Here is a 25941-nt window from a genome sequence, read left to right on the forward strand (position 1 = left end):
GTAGCTGGGGGATGCACGCTCAGACACAGGGCAAGGTGAGGGCAGAAGTAGGTGTGGAGGGCATTCCAGAATGGCCTCTACCTCTCCAGCAGAGTGGACACAAAGCCTTTTGCCTGAGCACTTGAAGGAACTGAAGGGGAATGATGTAGAACAGGCACTTTGGAGAGTGTCTAGGGAGATCTGAGTCAGGAGAGAAAACAGAACAACTCAGCAGAAGCAAGACAAAGAGAGGCAGGCAGGGGGCAGATGGATGTTGCCTAGTTTGCGTCTGCTGAGGTCAGAGACTTGAGGGGATTTTGCAAAGCTGGATGTGCTATGTTATTTCACCTCTGAACCCTGGGGGAGGAGGACTAGAGAATGACTATAAGCTTCCTCGCCAGTCCCTGAGCACTCAGTCATTTCCCTGGGCCCCTTTTTTCAGAGTGTGGCCACCTCATAGTCCAGACCTGACCCTACATTCCCTTGGCCCAGATCAGACTTCTTGTCCCCATCCAGAGGGATGGCCTGGAGCTGATGACAACTTCTAGCAGATATGCAGGACCAAGAAATGATGGGGCCTGAATACTCCAGGGTGGAGTGGGCTGGGGGTGTAGCCTTCAGGAATGGGATAGTGACCCTTTCCCTTGCTTTCTTTTAGGAACACAATGAGTTCAACTCCTCCATGGCCAGGAGTCAGACCAACACAGCAAGGATTGATGGGCTGCGGCCTGGCATGGTATATGTGGTACAGGTGCGTGCCCGCACTGTTGCTGGCTACGGCAAGTTCAGTGGCAAGATGTGCTTCCAGACTCTGACTGACGGTAAGGGTCGGGGAGGGCAGTGGCATAATCACAGGGTAGGCAGTGTGGGAGAAAAAGTAGCCCCAAAGATGCTGCACTAGCCAAAAATGCTGATCTCCAACTGGATTCCAGTGGAATTCCCTTCAAATGGTTTGCCTCCCAGTAGGGCCATGTAGATTTTCCTGACGTCTGGCTCATTTCTCTCCCAACGCCTGGTTGGATTTGCCTCTGAAGGGTCTCTTGCCATGTGCGATCTTGCATTTCAGCAGTGAGACTCATACCTGTCTCATGGAGCCAGTGTGCCCTCTTGCCTTGGTATCCAGGTCCAGATGCCTCTGTTTCACCCTCACGCCCACTTCACTCCTCTGTGCTTATGGTCTGAAAGCTGAGCTCATGGCCTAGTTTCATGAGCCGAGGTCTTCAGGGAGGAAATGGAGAGACAAAATGTGGGATGTGGCAGTCTCATGCACCTGGGATCTCAGAAATTTGAAGCAACTTCACATGTGACCCCCAGTACGTCCTGCTCGGATGTCTCCAGAGAGAATAGCCAAGGTGTCCTCGAGGCCAGAAAGTCTATCACCATAAATATACTTCTACCTTTGGGTTTTATTAGTTCCCTATTATCACTATCTGCCCCACTCCTCCGAGACCACCCCCAGCAATAGTTCTGAAAAATCTGATTTCCCAGTAGCCTCAGCATTGTGCTCAAGTGATCTGACTGTGCCTACCACTTTCTCTCTCTTAGCTTGCCATTTACCATAGTTTATGTAATTGTTTGTGTATCTGCCTACCTACCTATATATCTATATTTATTATTCACTTATGAGCTGTTTCCTGATAGTTTTCCAAATGTCAGTCTATTCCTGGCTCCCCAGATTGAAAGCTTTCCATTTTGCCTTCATTAATTAAATTATCCATAAAACAGTCTGTCCTTATATAGCATTTTATTTTAGGCCAATGCTCTCAGTCTGGGGGTTTGATAGGGCTTGAGATTTTATCTTGATGCACATTGTATTTTTTAACAATTTTGAAATTAATTGGAAACTTTTAAAATCAGTTGGGTTCTTATACAAATCAGGATGTTGATGTTCTTGTGAAAAAATTGTAAGAGAAGCCAATGCTTGGGGGCACTCTGGAGTGAGGACCTTGCCTTAAAGCTGAGAGGCAGCTGTCTCCATATGGTACCCACCACTTCCAATATCTCTAACCTGGATACTTTGATGTGAACCGTCTGGCCCCTGTAGGACTGGAGTTTGCAATCTATTGTGAGTTTATTTGAGGTGAACTTTCTCTCATATTTTGAGGATGGTGAGATGGGGTAGAGAGGTGAGCCAGTTAATTCAGGTTGATAATGCTACTGGTATGAAAAGAACACAGACTGTCTTCTTTTTCCTTAAGGGCTCTGTCCTCCACTTTGCACCTCACTTACTGTCTAGATTTATAGGCACTCTGGCATCAGGACATACACAGGATTAAAAGCCCAAAACTCAAAATGCTCCGAGTGCTGGTCTCTTGGCAATTCTGCTAGACAAATCAAGAAGTAACAAATTTCTCCCAAGAAGGCTGTTTCTTTTACATTTGGCAGTTAAGTTTTGCAAACCCAAGAGGGGCTGGTTGTAAGAGAGTTCTGGTAAGTGGCCAAATTTGGGAGTATTTGTCTTACGACTGAGGTTCACACATGGGTACGGATTATGTTCACTGGGGCAGCAGGCCTGTCTGCAGAGCGAAGGTAGTCAGAAGGTTGATCGATGATAGGGTCATTGGGGCAGGGAGGACCTGTGGAATCCTGCCCAGAGTCAATGGCCACACTTTGGGCTGGTAACCTCCACATAGGGCAGACCCACTATGGCCCTGGGCTGCTCTTAGCTACACTGTTCTGATTTTTGACGTAGCTGCCTAATTTTTAAAAAATCATTCAAGTTTCATATTACATTATGAAGTTTTTAATTTATAAAGACATTGTTAAGGATGCTTCATTGGGGTTCCCTGTGTATTTTTCTATCGCCAACTTTATGTTTTAAATACATATATTACAGAAAGTCTCAGCTGAGGGCAACTGAAAATTTTCCTTCAGTCTTTAAAATCGACTTCCGTCTTTAAAATTCTAGAGAATGGGAGGCTTCAAGAACCAATATCCTTGTTCTTAGAAATCTTTCTCCTCCAACATGGTTGAAGGACAGTTCTCAAACATTGGGGAACATTAGAATCACCTGGACTGTTTGTTAAATATGCAGATACCCTGCTCTTCACCCAGAGGTTCTGATTCAGTAGATCTGAGGAGGGGTCTGGAAACAGTCATGTTTAACAGTCGGGCTCAGGTAATTCTGATGGCTCATGGGAAACCTCACTTTAAGAAGTATTGTCAGTGGGCATGGTGGCTCACACCTCTAATCCCAGCACTTTGGGAGGCCGAGACAGGTGGATCACTTGAGGTTAGGAGTTCAAGACCAGCCTGGCCAACATGGTAAAACCCCATCTCTACTAAAAATACAAAAAGTAGCCGGGTGTGGTGGCATGTGCCTGTAATCCCAGCTACTCGGGAGGCTGAGACATTAGAATTGCTTGAACTTGGGAGGCGGAGGTTACAGTGAGCCAAGATTGTGCCACTGCACTCCACCCTGGGCGACAGAGCAAGACTGTCTCAAAAAAAAAAAAAAAAGAAGAAGAAGTATTGTCATTAGGGTTGCTAGATAAAAAATAAGATGAACGGTTAAATTTGAATTTCAGACAAACAAAAATTATGTTTTAGTGTAAGTATCTCCCAAGCAATATTTGAGGCATACTTATACTAAAACCTTTTTCATTATTTATCAGAAATTCAAATGTGATTGGCAGTCCTACATTCGTATTTGCTATAGCTGGCAACTCTAATTGTAATAGAACATAAATAGCTTGACTTCTCTATGCTTAGGTCCTGAACATTAGGTAATAGTTCTTTAACACCAGTGAAATCATAACCAGGACAATACCAATACTAGCCAGCTGGCCCAAATTATTTGTATAGATTAAAGAAAAGAGATTTGGTATTTAGGACACCTGTGATAGAGCAGACAGGGTGAAATGTGCTTCATATGATTTGATTTTTTTCAACAGACAGGAAGTGTGAGGGTCAGAAGGACTAAATCGTGTGTCCAGTATCACAAAGCTTACACATGGTAACGCCAGGGTTTAGATGAGCTCTGTCTGCCTCTATGACCCGTAGGCTTCCCATTCCACTGCATAATTCAGCATGGTTGTAACATTTGGCAGAAGCCTTGATCATTTTCTTCTTGAGCGGGAACTCAGAGTGCTGGGCCATTCATTTCTCAGGCATTTCTTTATCCTCCACAGTGCCTGGAGGTAGTGCTGGCTGACTGCGGATACTCTTTAAGTATCTGCTCAATGAATCTATTGACTCTGTGCCATTTCATAACTTCATGCTTTAGAAGATATTTCAGCAGTGGTTTTCATTTAGATAAGTCCCCTTCATTGGAATGTCCTTAACATGGCTGACAGTTCTTCGAGAGACCTTCCAATTGAGGGAATGTAGATTGGGAATCATCTCTGCTCCAGGAATGTCATCAGCTATAGTTCCCAGATTCTGTCACGGCTGTTTTGTTTTCATTGTCCTTTGTTTTTGGTTGTTTTTGTTTATTTATAACTTAAAAATTGCTGTTTGTTTTGGTTAGACTTACAACTCTGACACATAGAAACTATCCTCTACATATATGTATATTTAGATCATGTTTTTGGTATTGTGCACTGAGTATCAGCTGTATGCAAAAGGCACATGGGGAGGATTCTAATGCCTCTTTCTCACCTAGATGATTACAAGTCAGAGCTGAGGGAGCAGCTGCCCCTGATTGCTGGCTCGGCAGCGGCCGGGGTCGTGTTCGTTGTGTCCTTGGTGGCCATCTCTATCGTCTGTAGCAGGTAGGTCCTCCACTCTCACTTGCTCTCCTTGGACCCAGGAAGCCCCTCTCCATGTGCCGTTTCCCAGGCTGTGTGGATCAGATAGGGTGTGACCATTCACGACCACAATCATCACTCCATCTCAATCCAAAAGCAGCCTATAATTCTTTAGATATTTATTTAGCTGGGAAAAAATTCATATGAGAGCTGGGCAAGGCTATGAGTAAACAGCATCCATCCTCAAACCTCATTTTAACGAAGACTTTTAGCCCCCTCTTACACACAATGGCTTTTCAGAGTGACAGTTGCAAAATTGCATTTGACTCACTGGAGCATCCATCCTCCAGTTAAGAGAGCTCAGGCTCTCAGCAGCCAGCAAGAGGGAGGCAGGCTGGCAGGAGAGAAGATGAGGAGGAAAGGGAAACTCTGAGTTCTGCAGAAAAGCTGGCCCCGAAAGCCTTGTGATTTTTTAATACTGCTGCTACTGCCTTCAGTGGTTAGCCCAGATTCTGTCATGCAAAGCCCTGTAGTTGGCTCCCTCCCAAGCAGTTCTGCAATGTAGCTTAAGTGCTGATGGACATCCTCTTCACCTCTGCCCCCATCAGCACTGCCCTCTGAATGGGGTCCCACAGTCCCACCAGGCTTCTGCAAGACCTTGGCTGGAAAGCAGACCCATCTGCCCACAGGAGTGAGTGGTGGTCAACAAGAGCTCTAACTGCAGCAGGAGGGCTGAAGTGAGAGTTGCCCAGTCCCTAATCCTGGGAGATGCCCCAGGTGAGCCCCCATCTGGCCTGGGGCCTAGATGGAGGTACCTGGAACAGACTGGTGGGTGTGCCCTGTGGCTGAGAGAGCCCCTCTTTTTATCCGCAGGAAACGGGCTTATAGCAAAGAGGCTGTGTACAGCGATAAGCTCCAGCATTACAGCACAGGCCGAGGTAAGTAGAAAGCAGAGACCCGGTATCTGACCCCCACAGGCCACTGAGTCAAGTGGGCTAGTGCTCAGAGCTCTCTTTATAGCCAGACTGGCTGGTCCCAGTGGCAAGTTCTCTCTCAGCCCCCAGTGCCTTGGCCACCTTTCTGCAGGTCCCCAGGGGCAACAGGCTACCCTCCCATCTGCCATCTACCTGTCATGGGTACTCATTGGATGCCTGGTGGGTAGATTATTGTCTGCATTGATAAGCCCATATGGGACACAAAATGCAGGGAAAAGATTGGGTTTAGCAAGTCAATGAATCCTCAAATCAGACTCAGTGGGAAAAGATGGAGGGTTCTCTATTAACATCTTCTGCCTTATCTTATCCAATTGAGCAGCTGGGGAATTTGTTAACCAAATTCACAGATATGCCATAGAACATGAAGGTAGGGAATTAAAAAGATAGCAGAGCCCAAGAGGCCAAAGTGCTGGGATATCTCCCAAGTGTTTTCCTTTAAGCAGTACCTTTAAAAGTTTTTCTCACTCATTATCTTCCTCTCTCTTTTATAAACCTATATTTATAATATTTTTATAACTAAAATTTCTTTTCACCAAGGTGCAACATAAAGTTCCCTGTCACACTCATTTTCTCATCTGTATAATGACAACATTGCAGGATCTGAGAAAGGTCTCTCTAGGTCATTTGGACCACCTTCCTGCCTCCAGAAAGCAGAATTCTCAGATCCTTACAGCAGACACATTCTGTTTCTAAATAATTCCTTTTGAATTTGACAGATGCCCTCAGAAATCTGTCCCAGCACTGTGTGCTATGCTCTGTCAAGGCTTCTTCTGTGAGCCTCATCTCACCTCAACCCCCTTGTTGCAAAGTAAGGCTGGTGCTTCCTGTTTTCTCAGCAATTAGCATGGAAAACAGACCTCCCAGGTACCTACACACCAAAACTGTCTCCACAGGGGGGTTCTTCTGGGGGTGAACATGGACTCCCAGGCCAAAGTTCTCATGGACCAGACTGCTTCTTCTCTAAGGTTACCCAAGGCGGGAAAGTGATGCCAGGATGTTCACAGCAGCAGCTGCACCATGAAGGAGCTTGTGTTCTAACGCAGCCAATGCCGACTCGGGCTGTACAAAGGGCACTTCATAGATGTGGCTTCCAATCTAAGATCAAGACCCTGCCAAGGGTTTGCAGAGGCCCAAGTCCCTGGCAGCTGGGCTGCTGCCCAGGGCACTTATTGCTGGAGGGAGTCGTGGGTTCCGCACTGGCTCGAGCACTGCTGCTTTCCCACGGTGCCCCAGGGGAGCCCCTACCATCAGCAGCCCAAGTGTGGGGGCCCTCTAGGCCATAGGCACAGCTCCTGCTATATTCAGAGTCCTGCTTATTCCTCTTTCTTTCTCTCCCTGGGCCACCCTATTACTCCATTGTCACTGATTTCAGAGGGATCAACCCTGCTGTGTTCTCTTTCCTTTCCTATGGCCGGACTGTGTGCCTTGCTGCATAATCTACAGGATACTTCTATTTATGTTGGCCTGTGCATTAGCCCTTCCAGGCAGGGCCTTACCTTCCCCAACTGGAAAACAGGGACTTTGCTTGTACCTGTGATTCTCAAGTGATGGTGCACTCACCAGGGTGCCTCCGTATTTCCTCAAGGGCGACCTTCGTCTCCCTGCTTCCCTGCCTCTGCCTCAGGATCCTGACATTGCCTCCCTGACTCTTGCTCAGGGCTGGCTCTTTTTCATCATGAGCCACTGTAAGGTCCATTTCAGATCTGGCATCCTGTGAATGCTGTGGATGAAACATTTAGAGGTGGTCATGTCAGTCTGAAAGTGGAGCCAGGACCATAAGGATAAAAAATTAGGTTCAAAAGGAGGAATCTCACTTCGAAGTCGAGAGATATCCAAAGATGCCTTAGGATGACTTAGGTGAGAGCTCCCTTTCCAAAAGCGTGCAAGCCAAGCCTTGGCTTCACTCCTTGGCTGGGGTATGGAGGTTCTCCAAACATTGGGTGGGGTGAAACTTTGTGCCCTTTCGGCTACTGCAACCTGAGATCTGGCTGTTCTCCTGCTCTCGAGGAGTAGCTATGCCAGGCCATCACATGGTGCCCATGTGCACAAAAGCATGTTTCCAAAATGCTCACAGCTACCTTTTGGGGGACTCTGTTACCTCTCAGGCCAACAGAGGAAGATTTTACTGGTTCCTGAGATCCATAGAAAAACCAATCCTCAGTCTGCAGTAATAGTGGCCTTGCTGGAACAAGAGAGGACAGCTGAAAGAACACTGTTGGCCAGCTACATAGTCGCCATTCCTGGGACTCAGGATGGATGCAGGGTTTTTTGTGGGTCTGGGTTCACTCCCTTGGCTTCCTTGGAAGTCTGTCCTCTTTTTAATTCGGTTTGCCTTTTATAAATCTTGTCATTTCCCTCTATTCATAACTATTCTCTTTTGATCCAACCTTGGGCACCTGGCTTCTCTTTGCACCCAAGTTCTCTAAACTCAGTCTCATGCATTGAATTGCATTTGTGCGTTTACTCCTGTGAATATCCATTTCCCTGACTAAAGCTATTACTGTTGGAGAATCATGGTCAAAGGAATGTAGAGCTGGCGGATGGCTCAGCACACATACAACAGAAGGGGAAACTGAAGGCTCTGATGGAGGGAGGGCCTGGCCAAAGAGCGGGTAGGGGTAGAAGTAAGGGGTTAGGGAACTCCCTACGTTGGGAGTTTTATTCTGGCAGCTCTCTTAAACTCACTGAGTCTTCACAACCACTCTAAGAGAAAGGAACTAATCTAGGAAGGTTAAGTGACTTATCTAGGGCACATGACTAAGTAGCAGAGGCAGACTACACACCCTCTAAGCCGGCTGCAGAGCGCATGCTCTTTCCACAGCCTGATTATGAGGAGCAGCTCCAGGACTAATCCCAGCTGTCTAAGTTGGTGTTTTGTGGCTCCCCACTCTGAATCCCACTGCAGGAGGCAGAAAGATTGATAATGTCTGATCCGAATGTGTACACATAACTATATCTGGACCATCCGCAGGCATGAACTTCTGGGGGATGCAGACAGCAATTTGGAGCTCTGAGATCTTCCTGACCAGGGAGTAACAGAAAACCAGCAGCTCCCCAGCTTGTTCATTGATGCCTGAGAGAGCCCCTGCCTTTCTTGCCTGCAGGCAAGGCACAGGACACTACAGAGAGGCTGGCAGCCCCTCCCCTCCCAGACCTTCCTTTCAAACTGATGCAAAGGCTGAAGAAGAAATGACAGAAATGTTTGCAAACAGAATACCTTCTCTAGCTAGTTGAGACGTGGCAGATCTAGTAAATCTGATAACATAATGTGGCTTCTAGGGCACTGGTTTAATGTTCCTCCTCAGAGCCTGGAGCACAGTGAATGGGAATATAGAGAATTTGGATTTGGGTGGAAAGAGACTAGCTGGAAAGCAGGTTGGAAGAGAAGATGTGCTGGGTGTGGTGCCAGATGCTCTTCATCTGAGCCTATCATGCATGTTCAAGGGTGGGAGAGTGGGGATGTGGCTTTCCGAGTCCTGGAAGAGGCAGAGAAACAGTTTGTTCTCATGGTTTTTGTGGGCCCATTCTCAGTAGGTGCTGGCTGACTAACAGTTGCCTGGATGAGATGATTTAGGTGGTCCAGGTGGCCACCTCGATGATCTAGGTGGGCAAGTATAAGTTTGAGAATCTATCTTGAAAAAAGTTCAAGTTGATTCTACATTTGGGAAACGTAGAATCTAAAAGGTGTTTACAAAGATTAGGTTACTACCTACTTTGTAGAGGTTGACACCTCCCTGATTTCTGAGTTGGCTGGAATGTGTGGGGGTAGGGAGAGTGGAAGATAAGAGCTTGTTAAGGGGTTTAGGGTCAAGGGCTCTCAGAAAGTGGCCCTGACAGACTCACATCCGTGTGCAGGCAACTGCAGATAACATTACAGCACTACTGTTGGTGAACTTTGGGAAAAGCACAAACAAATGGGGTATGTGCCCAAAGACTTTAGATTGGCAAACACCCTAGTTTTCACATAGGGTAAGAGGGCAGAGCACAGAGATTACAGAACAGGAGTCTGAACTTGATCCCTGCCAAACACTTGGAGAGATGATTAAGCAGGTGAGTTCTGGGCATTCACACTTGAATTCAGTGATCACTGGGAACCCCCAAAGTTTCATTAAGAAAAAAAAATATGAGGACCTCGTCTAATTTACCAGGGTTATACCTTTAGTAAATTCAAGAGGAATTGCAGATGGAGTGAATTTTTATTTTGAAAAAAATATTTTATGGTCTCCTAAGGGAAAGCATTTTTAAGTGGATACTGAGCTTGTCTTCCTACCAAAAGAAAGTAGGTTAGTGACTCTGTCAGCCAGGAAGGAAGTCCCTGGTGTTATTTTAGTCCTTGTCCTATTCAATCTCTTGTTTGTTTGATTGTTTTTTAAATTCATGACTCAGGTGCAAGCATAGGGAAGCTTATTGAGTGTGTAGGTAACATTTGGAGAGCATAACTAACACCACAGAAGATGAATCAAAATTCAGAACTATCCAACAGCTTTGAATGCTAATTTGAAATCTGCAAGACAAAATGTTAGCAGGATAAATCTGGAATCTCGTGTTTAGGTTAAAACAAAAATAAAGCAGTGCAAATAGGAGACCTAACTTGCTGTTTATTTGTGTGAAAAAAATGAGTTAGTTGACCACATTCTTAGTATCAGTGATACATAGCTGACAAAAATCCAAGCAATGTTATTGATGCAGTATAATACTGCTAATAACCACCAGTATTGCACACTTACTCTGTTAAACACTTTACATAAATTAACTAGTTTCATCCCCCTAACAGCCCCATGAGGTACATTTTGCATATGAAGAAACAAAACCTCAGAGAGAACAAGTAACCTGTTCAGAGTCTTGGAATTAGTGATTTGCAAAACAAGGTTTAAAACTCAGATCTGTCTGACTCTGTGGTCTCGATAAGGGTTCAGATCAGAAAAGGTGATATATAAACAGTGTCTTCTGTGTGGTAAGAACACATCTAGAGTGATGTTAGTTCTGGGATCCCATTTCGAGAAGGACATTGTCTGCAAAGTAGCTGTCCAGAAGAGAGCAGCTTGCTTGTGGAGCAGTGGCAAGTTCTGATCTGCTACCAAAGAGACTTGGAAATGCCAGTGTTCAGTGCTGCAGACACCCAGGCAGGAACCTGGAAGTCATCATCCAGCATAATGACATTATGGCAAAAGAAAGATGTTGTTGGCTTCATGAGATTAAATGGCACCATCAAGTGAAATATCAAAGTAGGCCAGATTTATTCATTGTAAGTGCACTGCTTCCTCACTAGAGCTGTCCAGCAAAGAGACAGTCTGCCTTGCAGGGAGGTGTGAGTTCTCTGTTCCTATTCAAGCAGAGACTAGATAGCTGTCAGTAAAGGATGCTAGAGAGAAGATTTCTGCTTTAGACAGGATATTGGACAAAGTTACCCCCAGAAGCATGTCTAGTTCCAAGATTCCACACCCAGTTTCTGGATTCTGGGTGGTGTCTGTATTTCAGAACTGCAAGGGACACAGCATCCAGCCCAGAAGAAATCACCTCAGGAACCAAAGTACAGGTCAGGTGTGTCCCTGGAGGAGGGAGACAGACTGGCAATTTCGGCTCCCTCTTCTGGAGGGTAACCAGAGCATTAGTCACTGAGGAGAGTAAATGAAGTCTTATTGGGAGAGGAGGAAAGGCTCCTTGGTACAAAAGGTGGCTGAGTTTACAGCGGGGGCTTATTAAATGTCAAATAAATTTTATGAGCTAGATTCACCCATGTGTCTGCTGCTGGCTGTAAGCCAGAGACTCAAGAAACCGTGTTAACTCTTTTGGTCCTGAGATCATCAGCTCCTGCCCTTTGCTTCCCAACAGCTCCTCAGTGATCCAGAATCAGTGGGCCTTGCTGGGAAGGACCAGCCTGTCCCCGTCATTGATACCCACAAAGCAGAGAGATGTTAAGCTTTTTTTCTGAAATAGTTTCTTTAAGAGGAAGCAGCTATGGTCTACTTTCCTTCTTTGGGAGACAGATGTTCAGTAATAACTGGTTTTTGGGGCAGATCCCAAAAATGTGGTAAAACCCCCAAACACAAAGTGTCAGGAAGGTCCTCCTCCCACCCACTGCTTTTCCAGCCTGCATTGTCCTCCCTGAGGTTCCTGTCCTGGGTTCTTCCTCAAGCACTGGCTGGGCACCCATGACCCCTGCTCTCATGGAAAAAGACAACCACCCAGTGTCCTGGTCTTAGCCCTCAGAGGTCGGTGGGGCAAACTATTTCTAGTGCTCGTCAGCCTTCGCTAGTTGGTTTACCCAAGAAACTGCCCAGTCTTCAGCCTTTCTGCTACCACCCATGTGCCTCCCAAACCCACAACTCCAGCTCCACTCTTCTGACTCTGTTTTCAGTCCTAGTTTTCTGACCAGCTTCTAAGCACCTGCATATTTCATTTGTACATCCAAAGTCTAAAACCACATGTGCCAGCACCTCTTACAATAGGATTTCTTTCCAAAAGCCCTTCACCTGGTTAATAGTGCCATGTGATTCTAGAAGTCTTGGCATTGACTTGGATTCATCTTGTCCCTCCCTAATTCCCCATGTCTGACTGCTCATCAACTGCAACCACATCTTCCTTTGAAATTTGTCTTGTCTCTTCTGCTGTTCTTGTTGCAGTACTCCAGTTGAAAACTCTGTTATCTTACACCTGAATTAGTATTACATAACAACCTCATAGCTATTTTTCCAACCTCCAGCCCCTTCCCCACAGCACTGCATGCAAATGCTGCAGCTTGCCAGAAAGATGAGCCCCCCGATGCCCCACTTTCAGTACATCTGTCCCCTGCTGATGGAACCATTGTCAGCTCTGTGTGTCTCATGACATCAATCCTAATGCCTCTGTTTGGTAACCAAGGCCTTCCCATGCTTCTGACTATCACTGATTCCTTCCACATTCAAGCTGGTATCACTCTCCCCACTCATGTACTGCCAGGCCTCAGTTAGCTGTGGCTCACGACACTCCAGGCTCCTCTTTTTCCAGTGCAATACAATGTGCACTTGTCCTTTCAGGCTCAAGCTGAGTTCTGATGTTTTCAGGATTCTGACCCTGAAGACTGGCACCCATAGCCTCTGCCTTTTCTGGTCTCTGCAGCACTTGCAACCCATTTCCAGATGTGGGCTCCTGATCCAAGACTATCCAGCACTGTTCTCCAGTTATTTCATATCTTAATTGCCTAAAGAAACTTGTGAACTTTGTTTTGCCGATAGTTTCCACAGTTCTTAGCACAGTGCTGGTTTGGAGTCCTGATTAGTGTTGAGGAAAAGGGTTGATCAACATACTGAGGCAGAAGATTGGATGAAGTCCCTGTATGTAAAGATCTCCAAACACATAAAACCCCTTGTGCTTAAATATCTGGACCAATTTTAGGGGAGTCACAAAAATGACATCGTCTGCCTTGAATCCAGAATGAAGAACAAAAAGCCACACTTTCTCATTGGTCTGTTCAAACCTGCTGGGACACAAAAATATTAATGACTAAATACAGCCTAATGCACTACCTCTGAAACCATACTGTGGAATTCTAGGCATCCTCCACCAGCTGGGAAGTGCCAGGTTTGTACTGGCACCCCTGGAGCCATGTGGGTATTCGTGATCTCCACTAAGATGTCCACGGTATTGATTTTGTACTTCCTGAATGCACAGGAGGCCTGGATAGAAGCATTCACTCCTCTCCCTCCAGCTTTCAATCCCCAAATATCACCTACTGTTTAAAATGACCCTTTCCAGCCCTCTTCTGCTCTTCCCTGAGACCCTGGCTCTTATAAAGGGTCTCCCCGACTTTTCAGATACACTCTACATGTCTACAACATCCCCAGAGACATGTCCCAGCCTTTTCACTTTTGAGAGCATCCTGATCTACTGATGCAAGGTCTCTGACAATGCTCAGAAGTTTCTTCTGCTTCAAGAACTACTCCATTCCATGCAACAAGGTTCTGGACAGTGGCTAAATCATTTCTCCCCAAACCTAATATATTTAAAGGCTTGGTTCATGTTTAAGATTTCATAATTCTCCTGAGACTATGGTCCTTTAAGGCTGTAGTTAATCTCAACTATAGCATAAGTGAATTTTGAGGTCAAAGAACACACATGACTGCAAAGTAGATCTTTAATCAAAATTAATAAATTAATAGAACATAAAATTAAAGATTTTTCTCTCTTTTGAGGTACTAATAAACAGCAGTTTAAATCCATACATAACATTTTTGTGCCAAAGGTATGTAACCTATGATGACAATAATTGGAAACTATAAAATATAAATATGTTAACAATATTTATATTAGGAATAATGATAATATAAAGCATTGTACAGATTACTATAAAATGCTTTACATTATAGGGATATATTACATCTGATATTATTATTACTGCCACTAATAATATTTCCCCAACACTCACAAATCTGAGAACGTTTTCTGAGCCCTGTCTCCAAATGTTTGGCTGTGCCTGACTCTGTAGCTGACTTGAATTCCTTGTTCACTGTCTGATGATTCATTGCACTAAACACCATTTTCCTGATAATTAAAAACTGCTCACTGGCAAGTGGGAGCAGGAACAGGCTGATGTAGGATTTATGCAGAAACACAAAATGAGCCAAAAGACAAATGACCTGTTCTGCCCAGCTAAAGGCTTTTTTCCCCCTCATCATCTTCTAAGATTTGGAAAGGCTAGCTATACTGCAGGAGGGAGGTCTAGGAAGATGCGTCATTCTGAGATGAGGCGGATACAGGGGAGCCCTTACGTGCTTGGTTGAGAGTGCTCAACCAAGTCACTCTCCCGATTTAGAACACAGACTGCCGCCCCCCACAGAGGAGCAACACCAAGGCCACCTTCTCAGCCCACCCTATCAGACCTTAGGGGAAAGTCATTGAGTTTGAGCCATTTGTTAGACCAGTGATTCACTTTTTCAGTTTCCCTTCTTCAATGTGACAATGCTTTCCTCACTTTCAGGGGAAACGAGTACTGAGTCTAATTGTTGCATAGATGCAGCCATTAAGATGTTCTAAATTGACGTTGCATCACTACTCCAGGCAGCCTTCTTAGCTTCTGGGGAAAGGTCTCAGTGACACCAATGCCCATGGCCCCAGAACAGCAGCTGTGACATCACATATATGTGTGCATACACACACACACACACATACTTCTTAATTCTACAAGCTAGCAAAGCAGCACACCTCTCTTCGTCAGTAAAGTGCACCCATCTTCACAGTGCAGACTTTGTTCCATTTATGTGCACTTATTTGCACATTACTGGCCCAAAAGAATCCTGGCACCATTAAGAGATAAGCCCTTTCCCTTCTGGGAATAGCTCCTTCCTTGAACTGATTGGGGCCAATATCTGTAAAACTCATTAACTCAGAATCCTTTCCCATTCATCCTTATGTATGTCTTTACTTGCAAACCATTCATTACCGCATATTCTAGATTGTTTAATTAATTTCCATGGAAGAGTTCCTGTAGGACAGCTTAGCATACATCGTTCAAAAGCCTTTGATCTAAAATAACAAGGTAGTTATTTTCGAAGTAACTAATATAACCCTAAGCGGCTTACAACCCCCACTGCCCACCCTCCGCTTGCTTCCTCTTCCTACCTCCCCAAACACTTCCTAGAACAATTTACTGATGATATAACAAGTCTATCAGTCAGTGAGTCATCACTGTACATCAGGCACTGTGCTAGGCATGTCATCAGCAATATGTTCTTTAATCTCACAGCCACTTTGGGAGGGAGATGTTACCGCCCTCATAGGCAGAGGAGAAAACCATGCTAAGAGGTGTGTGCCGACTTGTCACATTACACGGGGCTAGTAAAAGGTTTGGGGGCCCTGACCTCACCTGTGGGTCCCAGCATCTGGGCTGTTTACCTCCTCTCACCACAGCACAGAATTTGGGAGAAGTCACAGCTTGTTAACACTGACCTGCTGTCCCTTTTGCATTCTGAGTGCATCTGTTGCTGCCAGTCGCACATCAGCTGGCTTCCACCTGCGGCATCAGTGTTTCTTTGCCTGACTGCTTTCCCTGGCCCTGAAGCCTCCCCCGCCCACCCGTACAACAGGCCAAGCAGCCCCTGACCAATTGTGTGGAAATATCACAGCTCCCTTGACCCCAGAGTGGGACAACTCTGAAGCATGTGCTAACCTAGACATTGCTTAGATGTGAATCTCAGGGGAATTAGGCCTGCTCAATGACCCACAGTGGTCAGTGGCTTGAGAATGCACCTCTTATAGGCTGCCTTCCTTTCCCTATCTTACTTCCCTTCTCATCTCAGGTACTTCTTGGGATCACCACCCAGATAAGCCACTTACTTTCAAAAATCTTGCCTCTAGGGCTGCTTCTCGGGGAACCCAAGGTAAGACAGGGTGGCCTGGAGATGCTGACCTGGGTTCTCTATATGCTTCCAATCTGGTTTGACTGTTCTTACTCTTCACTTGTTCTTTATAACAAATCAAAAAGGACTGGCACCCCCATCTCCGTTTTTCTCTTTGTCCACTGTTATTAAAGCAGAAGTCTCTTCCTATACACGCACATCCCTGATATCCATCCTGGGGACTAGAATATTCTACATAAAGGTGAGGATCTCTCAATTTGCTTTGTCCAAATTTCAGTCTATATATTCCCAAGTCAGTGTTCTCCCAAAGCTTTCAAGGAGACTTCTAGAATAGTGTGAACAACCCTAAAACAAGTGACTGGGAATAACTCATCTTTCAGAAAAAAACTGTTCTGGGCAGGACACCTGGCCCTCCTTATCTTAAAAAATAATCCCCTCAGGCCAGGCGTGGTGACTCACACCTGTAATCCCAGCACTTTGGGAGGCCGGGGAGGGGGGGTGGATCATGAGGTCGGGAGTTCAAGACCAGCCTGGCCAAGATGGTGGAACCCCATTTGTACTGGAAATACAAAAATTAGCTAGGCGTGGTGGTGCATGCCTATAATCCCAGCTACTCAGGAGGCTGAGGCAGAAGAATCACTTGAACCCGGGAGGTGAAGGTTGCAGTGAGCCGAGATCACACCACTGCACTCCAGCCTGGGCAACAGAGCAAGACTGTCTCAAAAAAAAAAAAAAATTCCCCTCAATGGTTTGCTGTATCTTCTGTCTTCCTTTGGATTACACTCTAGTCTAATTTCCAGTCCTTGCCTGAATTGGTGACCAAGCAACACCAGTTTAGGAGAGCTATAGAGCCATCAGAAGTTTTTTGGATGGAAAATGTCAAAACTAGAGCTGGGGGTCACCAGGGAACAAGCTGTAGTGGCGAGGGGTGGGGAACATGAAGAGGGGGGAGGTGCTAAAATGGAGCTCATGAAACCTGAGGCCTAACCTCAGCCTTGGGCCCTAGTCACTGCACCTGGAGCAGTGTGGCTTTTTTAGGTCTGCCTTCCCCTGCTGACCTGACTGTTTCTTGAATGAGACAGCAGTACCTGGCAGAGAAAGCCCCTACTCTTCCCAAGGCTGTGATATCAGACCTTGTCATTTGACCTTCGAAGCCCCAGCCTTTCCACCACCCACCACCATGTAAACAATTCCTGTACTTTGCTTAATGACATATCAAACGTGTTGAAAAATTACATTGTGAATGAATGCATTTGTTTCTTGGGTTCCATTTCCTTTTTTTTGTTCCCTCTCCTCTACTTTTTGAATGTATTTTTTCTGCAGTGACAATTCTCTACTTTGTCCCCATGCACACCTATTTATCTTGCCACCATATATATCAGTGACAAGGTCTATATTCCTTTATGTATTTCTCATTCACCATTTTATTTGTTTTTCATACTTCAGTGTGTCCGAAGCCATGAAGAGTCAATCACCATTTTTCTTTCATACCACCTCATTTTTTCTATGTAGACTTTGCTCTTTTCTCTATTAGTATTTTCTAAGCTTTTCTCTTCACATTTTCTCTTCTGGTGTACCGTCTTGGCACTTCCATCTCCAGATTTTTCTAACAGCAATTTCTCTCTTTGTAAAAAAATCCATCCTCATCCCTCTTACAGCCCTGCACCACAGCCGTCAGTTATAACCTTAACAGTGGCCTCCACTCAGGAAAGTTGTCAAGTTGATAAATATTGATATCTACCCTACCATTTTACCACCACTTTTCTGCTAATGCATTTGGTTGGCATCAGTCAGCTTCCTTGCCTTCTGTGAGCACCCGGTGTGGGAACTGGTCCCGATCTGTCACTTATAAGTAATCTGTTCCACATTTCACCAAGAGCTCAAAAAAACAAGAAAATATGGAGGAGAAGTAGAGGACAGAGAATCAGTCTAGAATGACCCAGAAGGAAGGGAGATGAGGAGGCCCAGCAAGAGGAGGAGAGGCAGAGAAAAGTTGCAGCCTGGTGTGTAGGAGAGCTCCTCCCAGGAATGCCCTTAGTGCTGGGGACATCAGCAGTGCTGAATGACAACCATGTCCTCTTTGGGATGTTAACCCTGCTTATCTCCTCCAACAAGGCTCCCCAGGGATGAAGATCTACATTGACCCCTTCACTTATGAGGATCCCAACGAAGCTGTCCGGGAGTTTGCCAAGGAGATTGATGTATCTTTTGTGAAAATTGAAGAGGTCATCGGAGCAGGTATGGCTCTTCCCTGTCTTGTTTCTGTTCTCCTGGTGTCCAAACATCTTCTTTCCACCACCCTAGATGGTCTCTTTCAGTATGAAAAGCCCCATTAGGAGGAGAGCTTCTATCTTCTTTCTCCTCAGAAGACGAGTCTGAACTATCTACATGTGTATCTAGGACAGAGAGAAAACATCACTTGGGATCTTTGGGGACCTTGCCCATGGTGGCCAAGCTTGTCTGTTGTTGCCGAAAAGTCAGCTGCAGTTTTATAGATTCAGAAATAACTCTGGAAATGGACCACCAAATGCAGATAAGGTACTTAGTTGAGAAGGCTTTGAAAGAAATCTACATTTGTAGTATTCCACTTACTAACAATGATATCTCAATGGGTTAAAGTCAAGATATCTTGCCATACTGTAAGTTCTCCATTTCCTATGTACATGAATTTGAAGACAGACCATGATGAGTAGGAGACCACTGTTTCCAGAAGAAAGTCAACCTATCACCTTTTTTTGTTTGTTTGTTTTCTTTGTTTGTTTGTTTTACAAAAAATCTATGGTACAGCTGGTAACAACACAAGACGAATTTCACTCTCAAGAAATGTGTGTGCCCTCATCCATCTTCCTGCACTGGAATAGAAACCCAGCCCAGTGTAAAACTCACTGCCTGAGATGCTCTCAGGAAATCATACCTAAGACTGATCTAGAATTTTCATCTTCCTTTAATGGGTTAGTAGCTGAGTCAATTTGGCAATGGACCTAGCCTTATTAATGTAAATGAGATAAAACATCTCAAAAATCACTAAAAGAAATCTCATTCCTGCGTCTTATGAACCTTTTGAAAAGATGTGTTAAATTTGCTTTATTTTCTTCTGCAACATTCTTCGTCTTTTCTTCCTCTTCAATTCTTGTTAGCCATTGTCCAAGCTCTCTTCACTAATATGCTGTCATCTTTTTTAGGTTCCTAGATCTAGAAGTGCTTTATTCATATCATTATTGGGAAAGCCATGGAATTGCCTCTCTCAATAATATTTGAACTCAATAAAATATGTTTAGTCAAAGTCTTACAGCTACTTCATATATTATCTTTAGGGGGAATGTCACCATCTTTCTGTTCACTGCTCTCTTAATGCACTCAGGGGTCAAAAAGCCATCTGTGAAATTGGAAGTCACATTTGAGAGTCTGCCCCATTAGGCCGCCATCTTCCTGCTCTGGTTTCCCTCTTGAATAGCTTCGTCCTCACACTTCTTTCAGCATAAGTGTGGTGGGTGCTGGGAAATGACACACCACCTGCTCCCACCAACCCCTCAGGAGTTTCAGCTGGGTCACCAGACTCAGATCCACTTGAGTTTATGCATATTTCCCATTGACTTTTACATTAAGAATGTTGCTGAACCACGACTTTCACTTCTGTGCAGATAATTTTCTCTTCCCCTTTAGATGCTGACATATTTAAGGATCATGCCTTGGAAGGCTGGGTACCAGATAAATTGGATAACTCTTAAGGGCTCAGATTTCTCCAGTAAACATCAAAGAGTGTTGGGGAGGTGGGCTTTCAGTCCTGTACTCTGTTTGCTCGTGTTATTAATTGTTGTTATGGCTTGTGGTAATGGTGCTAGTGACTTTAATGTTGTTATTTATGTCATGTGCTTAGAGCGATGTGTTCTGGACTGTATTTCATCCCAGAGAGCACACATCAGCCCCACCCCCACCTGCTTTTGTCAGAGGAGGAGTAAAGAGCTTTCTCACTTTATGACCCTACTGGATAGTTACAATTTGGGGTGAGTTCACCAGCTGCTGGATGCCCGTAAAAGGACAATTGATAGTTCTGCCCCATCCTTCACCTCCATTTGTGTGTAGCATTTGCCAGTGCTGCCATGTTTGTGCATTCTGCTCAGAGAAGGTTCAGTCTTCTCCATGACTCATGTGATATTGGGGAGAAATGATGCATTTAGTAGTTTCTGTGATGCCCAGTAGCATGACATAAAGACCTCTGCCCAGTTACTCTGCCCAGTTACCATTCTGTAGCAGAGACCCATCTCCTTGTAATTCAGAATATCCCAGAGCGAATCCTTGTGGATGTTAACTTGCTATGCATAACTTCATGCAATTTTAACAGAAGACGCTCCTGCAGGGAACCAATTTTTCTCCAGGTCCTTTTCTCCTCTACCGTCACTCTCATTTCCCTCATACCCTGCCCCACTGAGGCTGACTCTTCAGTGCTAAAAGAGCTGGTGTGAAGGTCAAATTGTTTTAAAAGTAAGGAATTCGTTAAGGTAAGATTTATGCCATGTAACTGGCAATGTTTCTCTTAGCCACTTGAAATACTTGAAGCAGGGGGAAAACTTGGGTTGCAACATGGCAACAAAACATGAAAAGAAGAATCGGAAGTCCTTTATTTTTCCTTTATTTTTTCTCTCTCCCTCCCTACTTCCTCTCTCCCTCCTCTTCTTCCCTCAGGCTTTTACTGAATACTTCTTATATGCTGGATGTGGAGTTCCAGAGGCGAATAAACAGACTCAGAGGTCTGACAGATTTAGTGGGAAAAACTCAGGCCAGTAACAGTTAATTATTCCACACCATCCACACAGGCATGTATTATGCAAAGTGTGGGGCCAGCGCAGAGCAGCATCCAGCTTGCTGTTCTGGGAGGGGCTGAGCATATCAGGAAGGCTCTGCAAAGAATGACCTTTGGCCTGAGCCTTCAAGGATAAACACTAGTAGAAAAAGTAAGTTTTTATGAGGCGAATGAGATAGTGACAGAAGAGGAAAACTAAATGATTTAAGAAGGATAATGAACATGACCTTCCAGCAGTGGACATGCTATGCTGGACAGCCTGCAGTAGCTTGCAAGAGCCAATTATGCACATCTGTTTCTAGCCCCATGTTTAGTGACACCATGTTGGTAGCTTGACATCAGCCATAGTAGAAGTATTTACACCATGGGAATGGGCAAATGCTACAAATCCTGAGCCTGCCCTCTGTTTGTTCTTTCTTTTCTTTTCTTTTGTTTTCTTTTCCTTTCTTTCTTTCTTTCTTTCTTTCTCTCTCTCTCTTCCTTTCTTTCTTCTTGACATCAATCATAGTGGGAGTATTTACACTATGGGAACTGGAAAATGCTACAAATCATGAGCCCCTTCTTTCCTTCCTCCCTTCCTTCCTTCCTCCCTCCCTCCCTCCCTCCCTCCTTCCTCCCTCCTTCCTCCCTCCCTCCCTTTCTTCCTTCCTTCCTTCCTTCCTGGAGAGCTGGTAGTTGAACACTTATAAGCACACCCCCACCCTCCAGACTATGTAAAGTTATTTCAAAGAGGTTGCAGAAGAACTACCCTGCACCAGCTAAATATAGAGCCAGAGGAGAAGGCTATGTTTGTTGCAGGAGGGATTAAGTTTAGAGTTCAGAAAGATCTTTATTCATTAAACATTGTTTCTGTGCACGTGACTGGGGGTGATGCTGGAAAAATATACTCAATGCCTAACAAGTCCTGCCATGCAGGGGTTATTGTCTAAAGCACACACATTCAATGCCACTCAGTGAGAGGAAGGCAGTGATTGAGAGCTCAGATGAGGGCCCAGAGAATGTGTAGCCCTGGAGATGGGAGAGAAGGCTTGATGGCAGGAGAGGACTCAGGGAAGAGGGAACAAAGTGGCCTCTGAGGTTGTGAAGGCTTTGGATGAACTGACATTGTGTGTCACATCCTGAGAACAAGGGGAAAGAAAGTTGCTGGAGAGGGATTGCCTGTGGGTAAGTACTGAACACTAAATCTGGAGAATCAGGCCAAGATCTAGAGATCCAGAGGCTGCTATATGAATTTTATCCCATAGAAAATAGGTTTCATAGCAGGGTGGGTGAAAGGACCAAGGTTCTAGCAAGCTGAATCCTATAAATGCTGTGCTTGGATTGGACTGGAAGAGGGGGATGGGAAACAATCGCTAAAACCTTGGAGGTGGGAAGACAAGTTATGAGGTTTTGTTTAGATGTTACAGAGAGGCTTTGAGATGGTTGATGCTAGGATCAAGGCTGCATTTAAGTGACTAAGCTTATCCAAACTGGGGTATACCCAAATGAATGTGATGAATGGAGTGACTAGTGGGCTTGGTGCCTGGAGGTGATGGGGAGTCGTAGCATGGAGGCTGTGATCAGAAATGAGGGGCATCAGGTTAAGGGAGAGTAAGGCTGCCTGGCACCCAGGGTGTGGGGAGTGGCAGTTGTGCATGTGAGTGAAGACCCATGGAGGGAAAGTTAAGAAATTGTGAGGCTGAAAAGTTGCATCAGCTGCCAAAGTTTCTCCTAAAGTTGTTGCAAATGTTGATCAAAGAAATAAAAATATAATAATTGTGAGCCAGGTGTGATGCCACCCAAGAAGACAATAATAAATCATTAATTATTAAGTAATTATTTGTTTAATGTTCGTCTTTCCTCACAAGGCTCAAAGTTCTATGGGAGCAAGGGAATGTATGTGTTTTGTTGGTCTGGTACCTGGCCTAGTGCATGGCACTTAAATGCTCAATTAAATATTTGTTGTATATGGCGAATGAAAGTAGGTCCTTGGAGGGAGAACATGGCAGTTAAAAATCTGGAGAACTAGGTAGTGTTTGGGAGAATGAAGAGAGACTGGAGAGGTGGCATGAGATCATGAGTCATTTGATGCTCTGAAAGTGGCCCAGTGGAGTGAAGGAAAGCTGACTCTTCCTCTTCTCACTGCAGATAATGAGAGTAATTGAAGTATCTTTACAGAGGGCAGCAGGTTACCTTGGTATCTTCAGAGAGTATCAGTTTATTGTTACCATGAGTCTGACTAATAGGCATCATGTCATAGGTCAACTCCAATGCATTGGTTAATTCTGGTCAGTTTGATCAGTAGACTTGCCCAGAACATGAATCAGGGCTCTACAGCTTGAATGGCACTCCTGGGTGCAGTGTGAAACCTGTATAACTGTATGCAACAGCCTAAGCATGACTGTCAGTGTATGACTACATAGGTAAAGTGTCACCAGAAGTTGTTGGCAGAAGAAGACATGCCATTTGTATTTTCATTAATAAATATGTCTCCTCTGACTCTAGCAGCTAGTGATTCAACATTTCCAGGAATGGATGATCATCTGGAAGAAGGAAGCTTGCAGTGAAAGGGCTGTGTGAGAATAGTTGGGATGAGGGAATGTGTGATATGTGTGGATGGGGATGGAGTCATCTGTGAGGCCAACAAAGGCCCGGGTTTCCTTGGGGATGATTTGGCAGAAAGGTCACTTGCAAGTTTGACAGTCCTGGGGTCATTCAGAGTGCAGATGGACAGCATGAGGGTAGCTCCACATTGAATAGAAGTTACGGCAAGAAGCATTTCTAGGAGAAGAAATCATAGACATGTCTCCAGGAACATAGTCAAAGTAGCTAGCATCTCTTGAACACTCACCGTGTGTCTGACAATACTCTACATCTTTCACAAGCATCGTCTTATTTAACTCTCTTATTGCTCTGTGAGTTAGAGCATATGTATCTGTATGCAGGTATATTTTCTTGTAACTGGTAAGGAAATCAACATTCAGAGGATAGCTTGCCGAAGGCTGTGATGCCAGTTAAGTTTATGATAGAGCTAGAATTTAAACCCAGCTAGAGCTGATCCAGGTCTGGAGAATGTAACCCTCACATGAATGTAACCCTAGGGCTGTTGCATATAGTTACAGAGTGGCCAGCTGCCACTCTTGTTGCTACGGAAAAGAGCAGCTCAGTATACAGAGGCATTGCTTCCGATGGCATTTTGGAATACCCATTGCTTCTCTCTAGCAGTTTTGAATACTCAAGCCTCTTTGTTGGGAATTATGATACCATCCTAGAATTCATTATTACTCTATTGTGATGCTACAAAGACTGTCCCACATGCCCTGGAGAGAGCATGGTCCTCATAGAATACCCTGGTCCTGTCTTCTGGTTTTCTTCTTCTAAGTGTGATCAGTTATCAGCGTTAAGAAGGACAACAAGGACTGAGATATTTAGCATCTTTAATTATAAGTGCTTGCTTATGAAAATAAGCTAATTACATATAAAATATAGATGTATGTATGTGTGTGAAGATATATACACTCATATGTGATATATAGGTATGCAGTTGTCTAACAACTATAAAAAGCTACAAGAAAAGAGAAAACCATTTTCCCTCACTCTCTGGATATTAGGTATTGTGAATACCGTGGCTGTCAAGCAGGTTCCATCTCATGTGCCAACTCAGTGGCCTGGTAATGAGTATCTGAGGAACTCTGATGAAAGAGTGAAGATGGTTGTGATCAACTAATAATGTCTATCCTCTGTGCAGGGTCAGGAAGTGGTGGAGTGTGTACCATGGTTCTGCTCTCCCTGGTTTAGCCGTAACTCATTTATCTTGCACAAGCTAGTGTGTTAAAACTTGCTTGAAATCATGCTTTAAAACCTAGTTTAAATGTATTCTTTAAAAATTCCATTTCTGGTGTAAGCTTGAATTAGTAACTAGAAGCTCTGCTTTCCTTTTTTTCCCCCCAAGGCAGTTTTTGACTTCAAAATGCTGCTTTTTTAAAAAAAGTGCAATTGTGTGTAGATTTGAGCTGTGCATAACCAGAAGCTACTGCTTGAAATACCTGCTGGCAGGTGAATGTTTCGTTTTCAAAAATTGAGAATTCTTTTCTTCTGATTTTACATACAATAGTTGAGGCATTTAATGCTGCTGAAGCACTTTTTCTCTCTTCCTCATTTTGTCAAGGAAGGTAGGAAAGAGGAATTGGCAAGGAGCTGAAACTTGCAGGGAATAATTTCAGCAGCTATCTGGGATGAAATGCATAGGAATTGGTTAAATTACCCTCAGCTGACAGCCTTGAGGGCCAGGTTCTCAAACAGATGAAGCAGGCATTAGAATCACCTGGAGGCTGCTAAAACCCAGGTCACAGGCCCCACCTACTGAGCTTCTGATGCTGTGGGTCTAGGTGGGTTTTGGGAAAGTGCAGTTTCTAACAAGTTCCTAGGTGATACTGATGCTACTGGTCAAGAACCACAGTTTGAGAACCACTGCTGAGCACATTGGCCACTAGACTGACCTACAGCTGGATCTGGGTCCTAACCAAATAGATGTCTGGCTATAGGGGAGGACCCAATGTCAGACACAAAGATGTGTGCCAATCAAAGTCCAGTGGGACCAAAATTAGGCTGGCCACATTTACTGTCAGTAAAGAATCTGTGTGAAAAGAATCAACCACAACCACTCCCCAGCACAGTCGTTTCCTTTAAGTGTCTGTCTTAAATATAACGTTAATTCTTGAATTGCTGGAAATATTTTCTAGGTATTATGAATTTTTATTAAAAATGAAAACGTTATGGCCATGATTTGGAGCTCAAGTAAAACGAAGCTCTTTAGAGTTCAGATGATGGCGAATCGAAGTACCACAGACATCAAGTCCTGGCCCTAATTACAGGAAAATTATCAAAATGCAAAAATAGTTTCTTGTAGATACTATATTAAACTGAAGTCAAAGATCACAGGCGACAGCAATTTCTTAGATTGTAAGTGACACAGGGTCTTGATTTCCTGTTTGTTATTAATAATAGCAATACGCCCATCGACTCCTGCCTCTCTATAAGGCTGTAGGTTGTGGTGTGCTCAAGGGCCAGAAACCCAGACTTTAGCATCCTAGGCTTACCTGAAGACACCCTCCATGCTCAGGCAGCTGGCAGGGAAACTTCACCATGTCCCCTGGCAAAAAGCT

General features: G+C 44.6%; 1 protein-coding gene across 1 annotated transcript in view; it reads left to right on the forward strand.

The window, feature by feature from the left end:
- Positions 1-25941, forward strand: part of EPHB1 (EPH receptor B1) — a 467125-nt gene that overhangs the window by 369448 nt on the left and 71736 nt on the right. The window contains exons 7-10 of the mRNA XM_001151617.7: positions 638-800; positions 4583-4691; positions 5541-5605; positions 18112-18234. Of these exons, the coding sequence (XP_001151617.1) occupies positions 638-800; positions 4583-4691; positions 5541-5605; positions 18112-18234 (460 nt within the window). The remainder of the gene's footprint in view (positions 1-637; positions 801-4582; positions 4692-5540; positions 5606-18111; positions 18235-25941) is intronic.

Source organism: Pan troglodytes, chromosome 2 (assembly GCF_028858775.2).
Source record: "Pan troglodytes isolate AG18354 chromosome 2, NHGRI_mPanTro3-v2.0_pri, whole genome shotgun sequence".
NCBI classification, from domain to species: Eukaryota; Metazoa; Chordata; class Mammalia; order Primates; family Hominidae; genus Pan; species Pan troglodytes.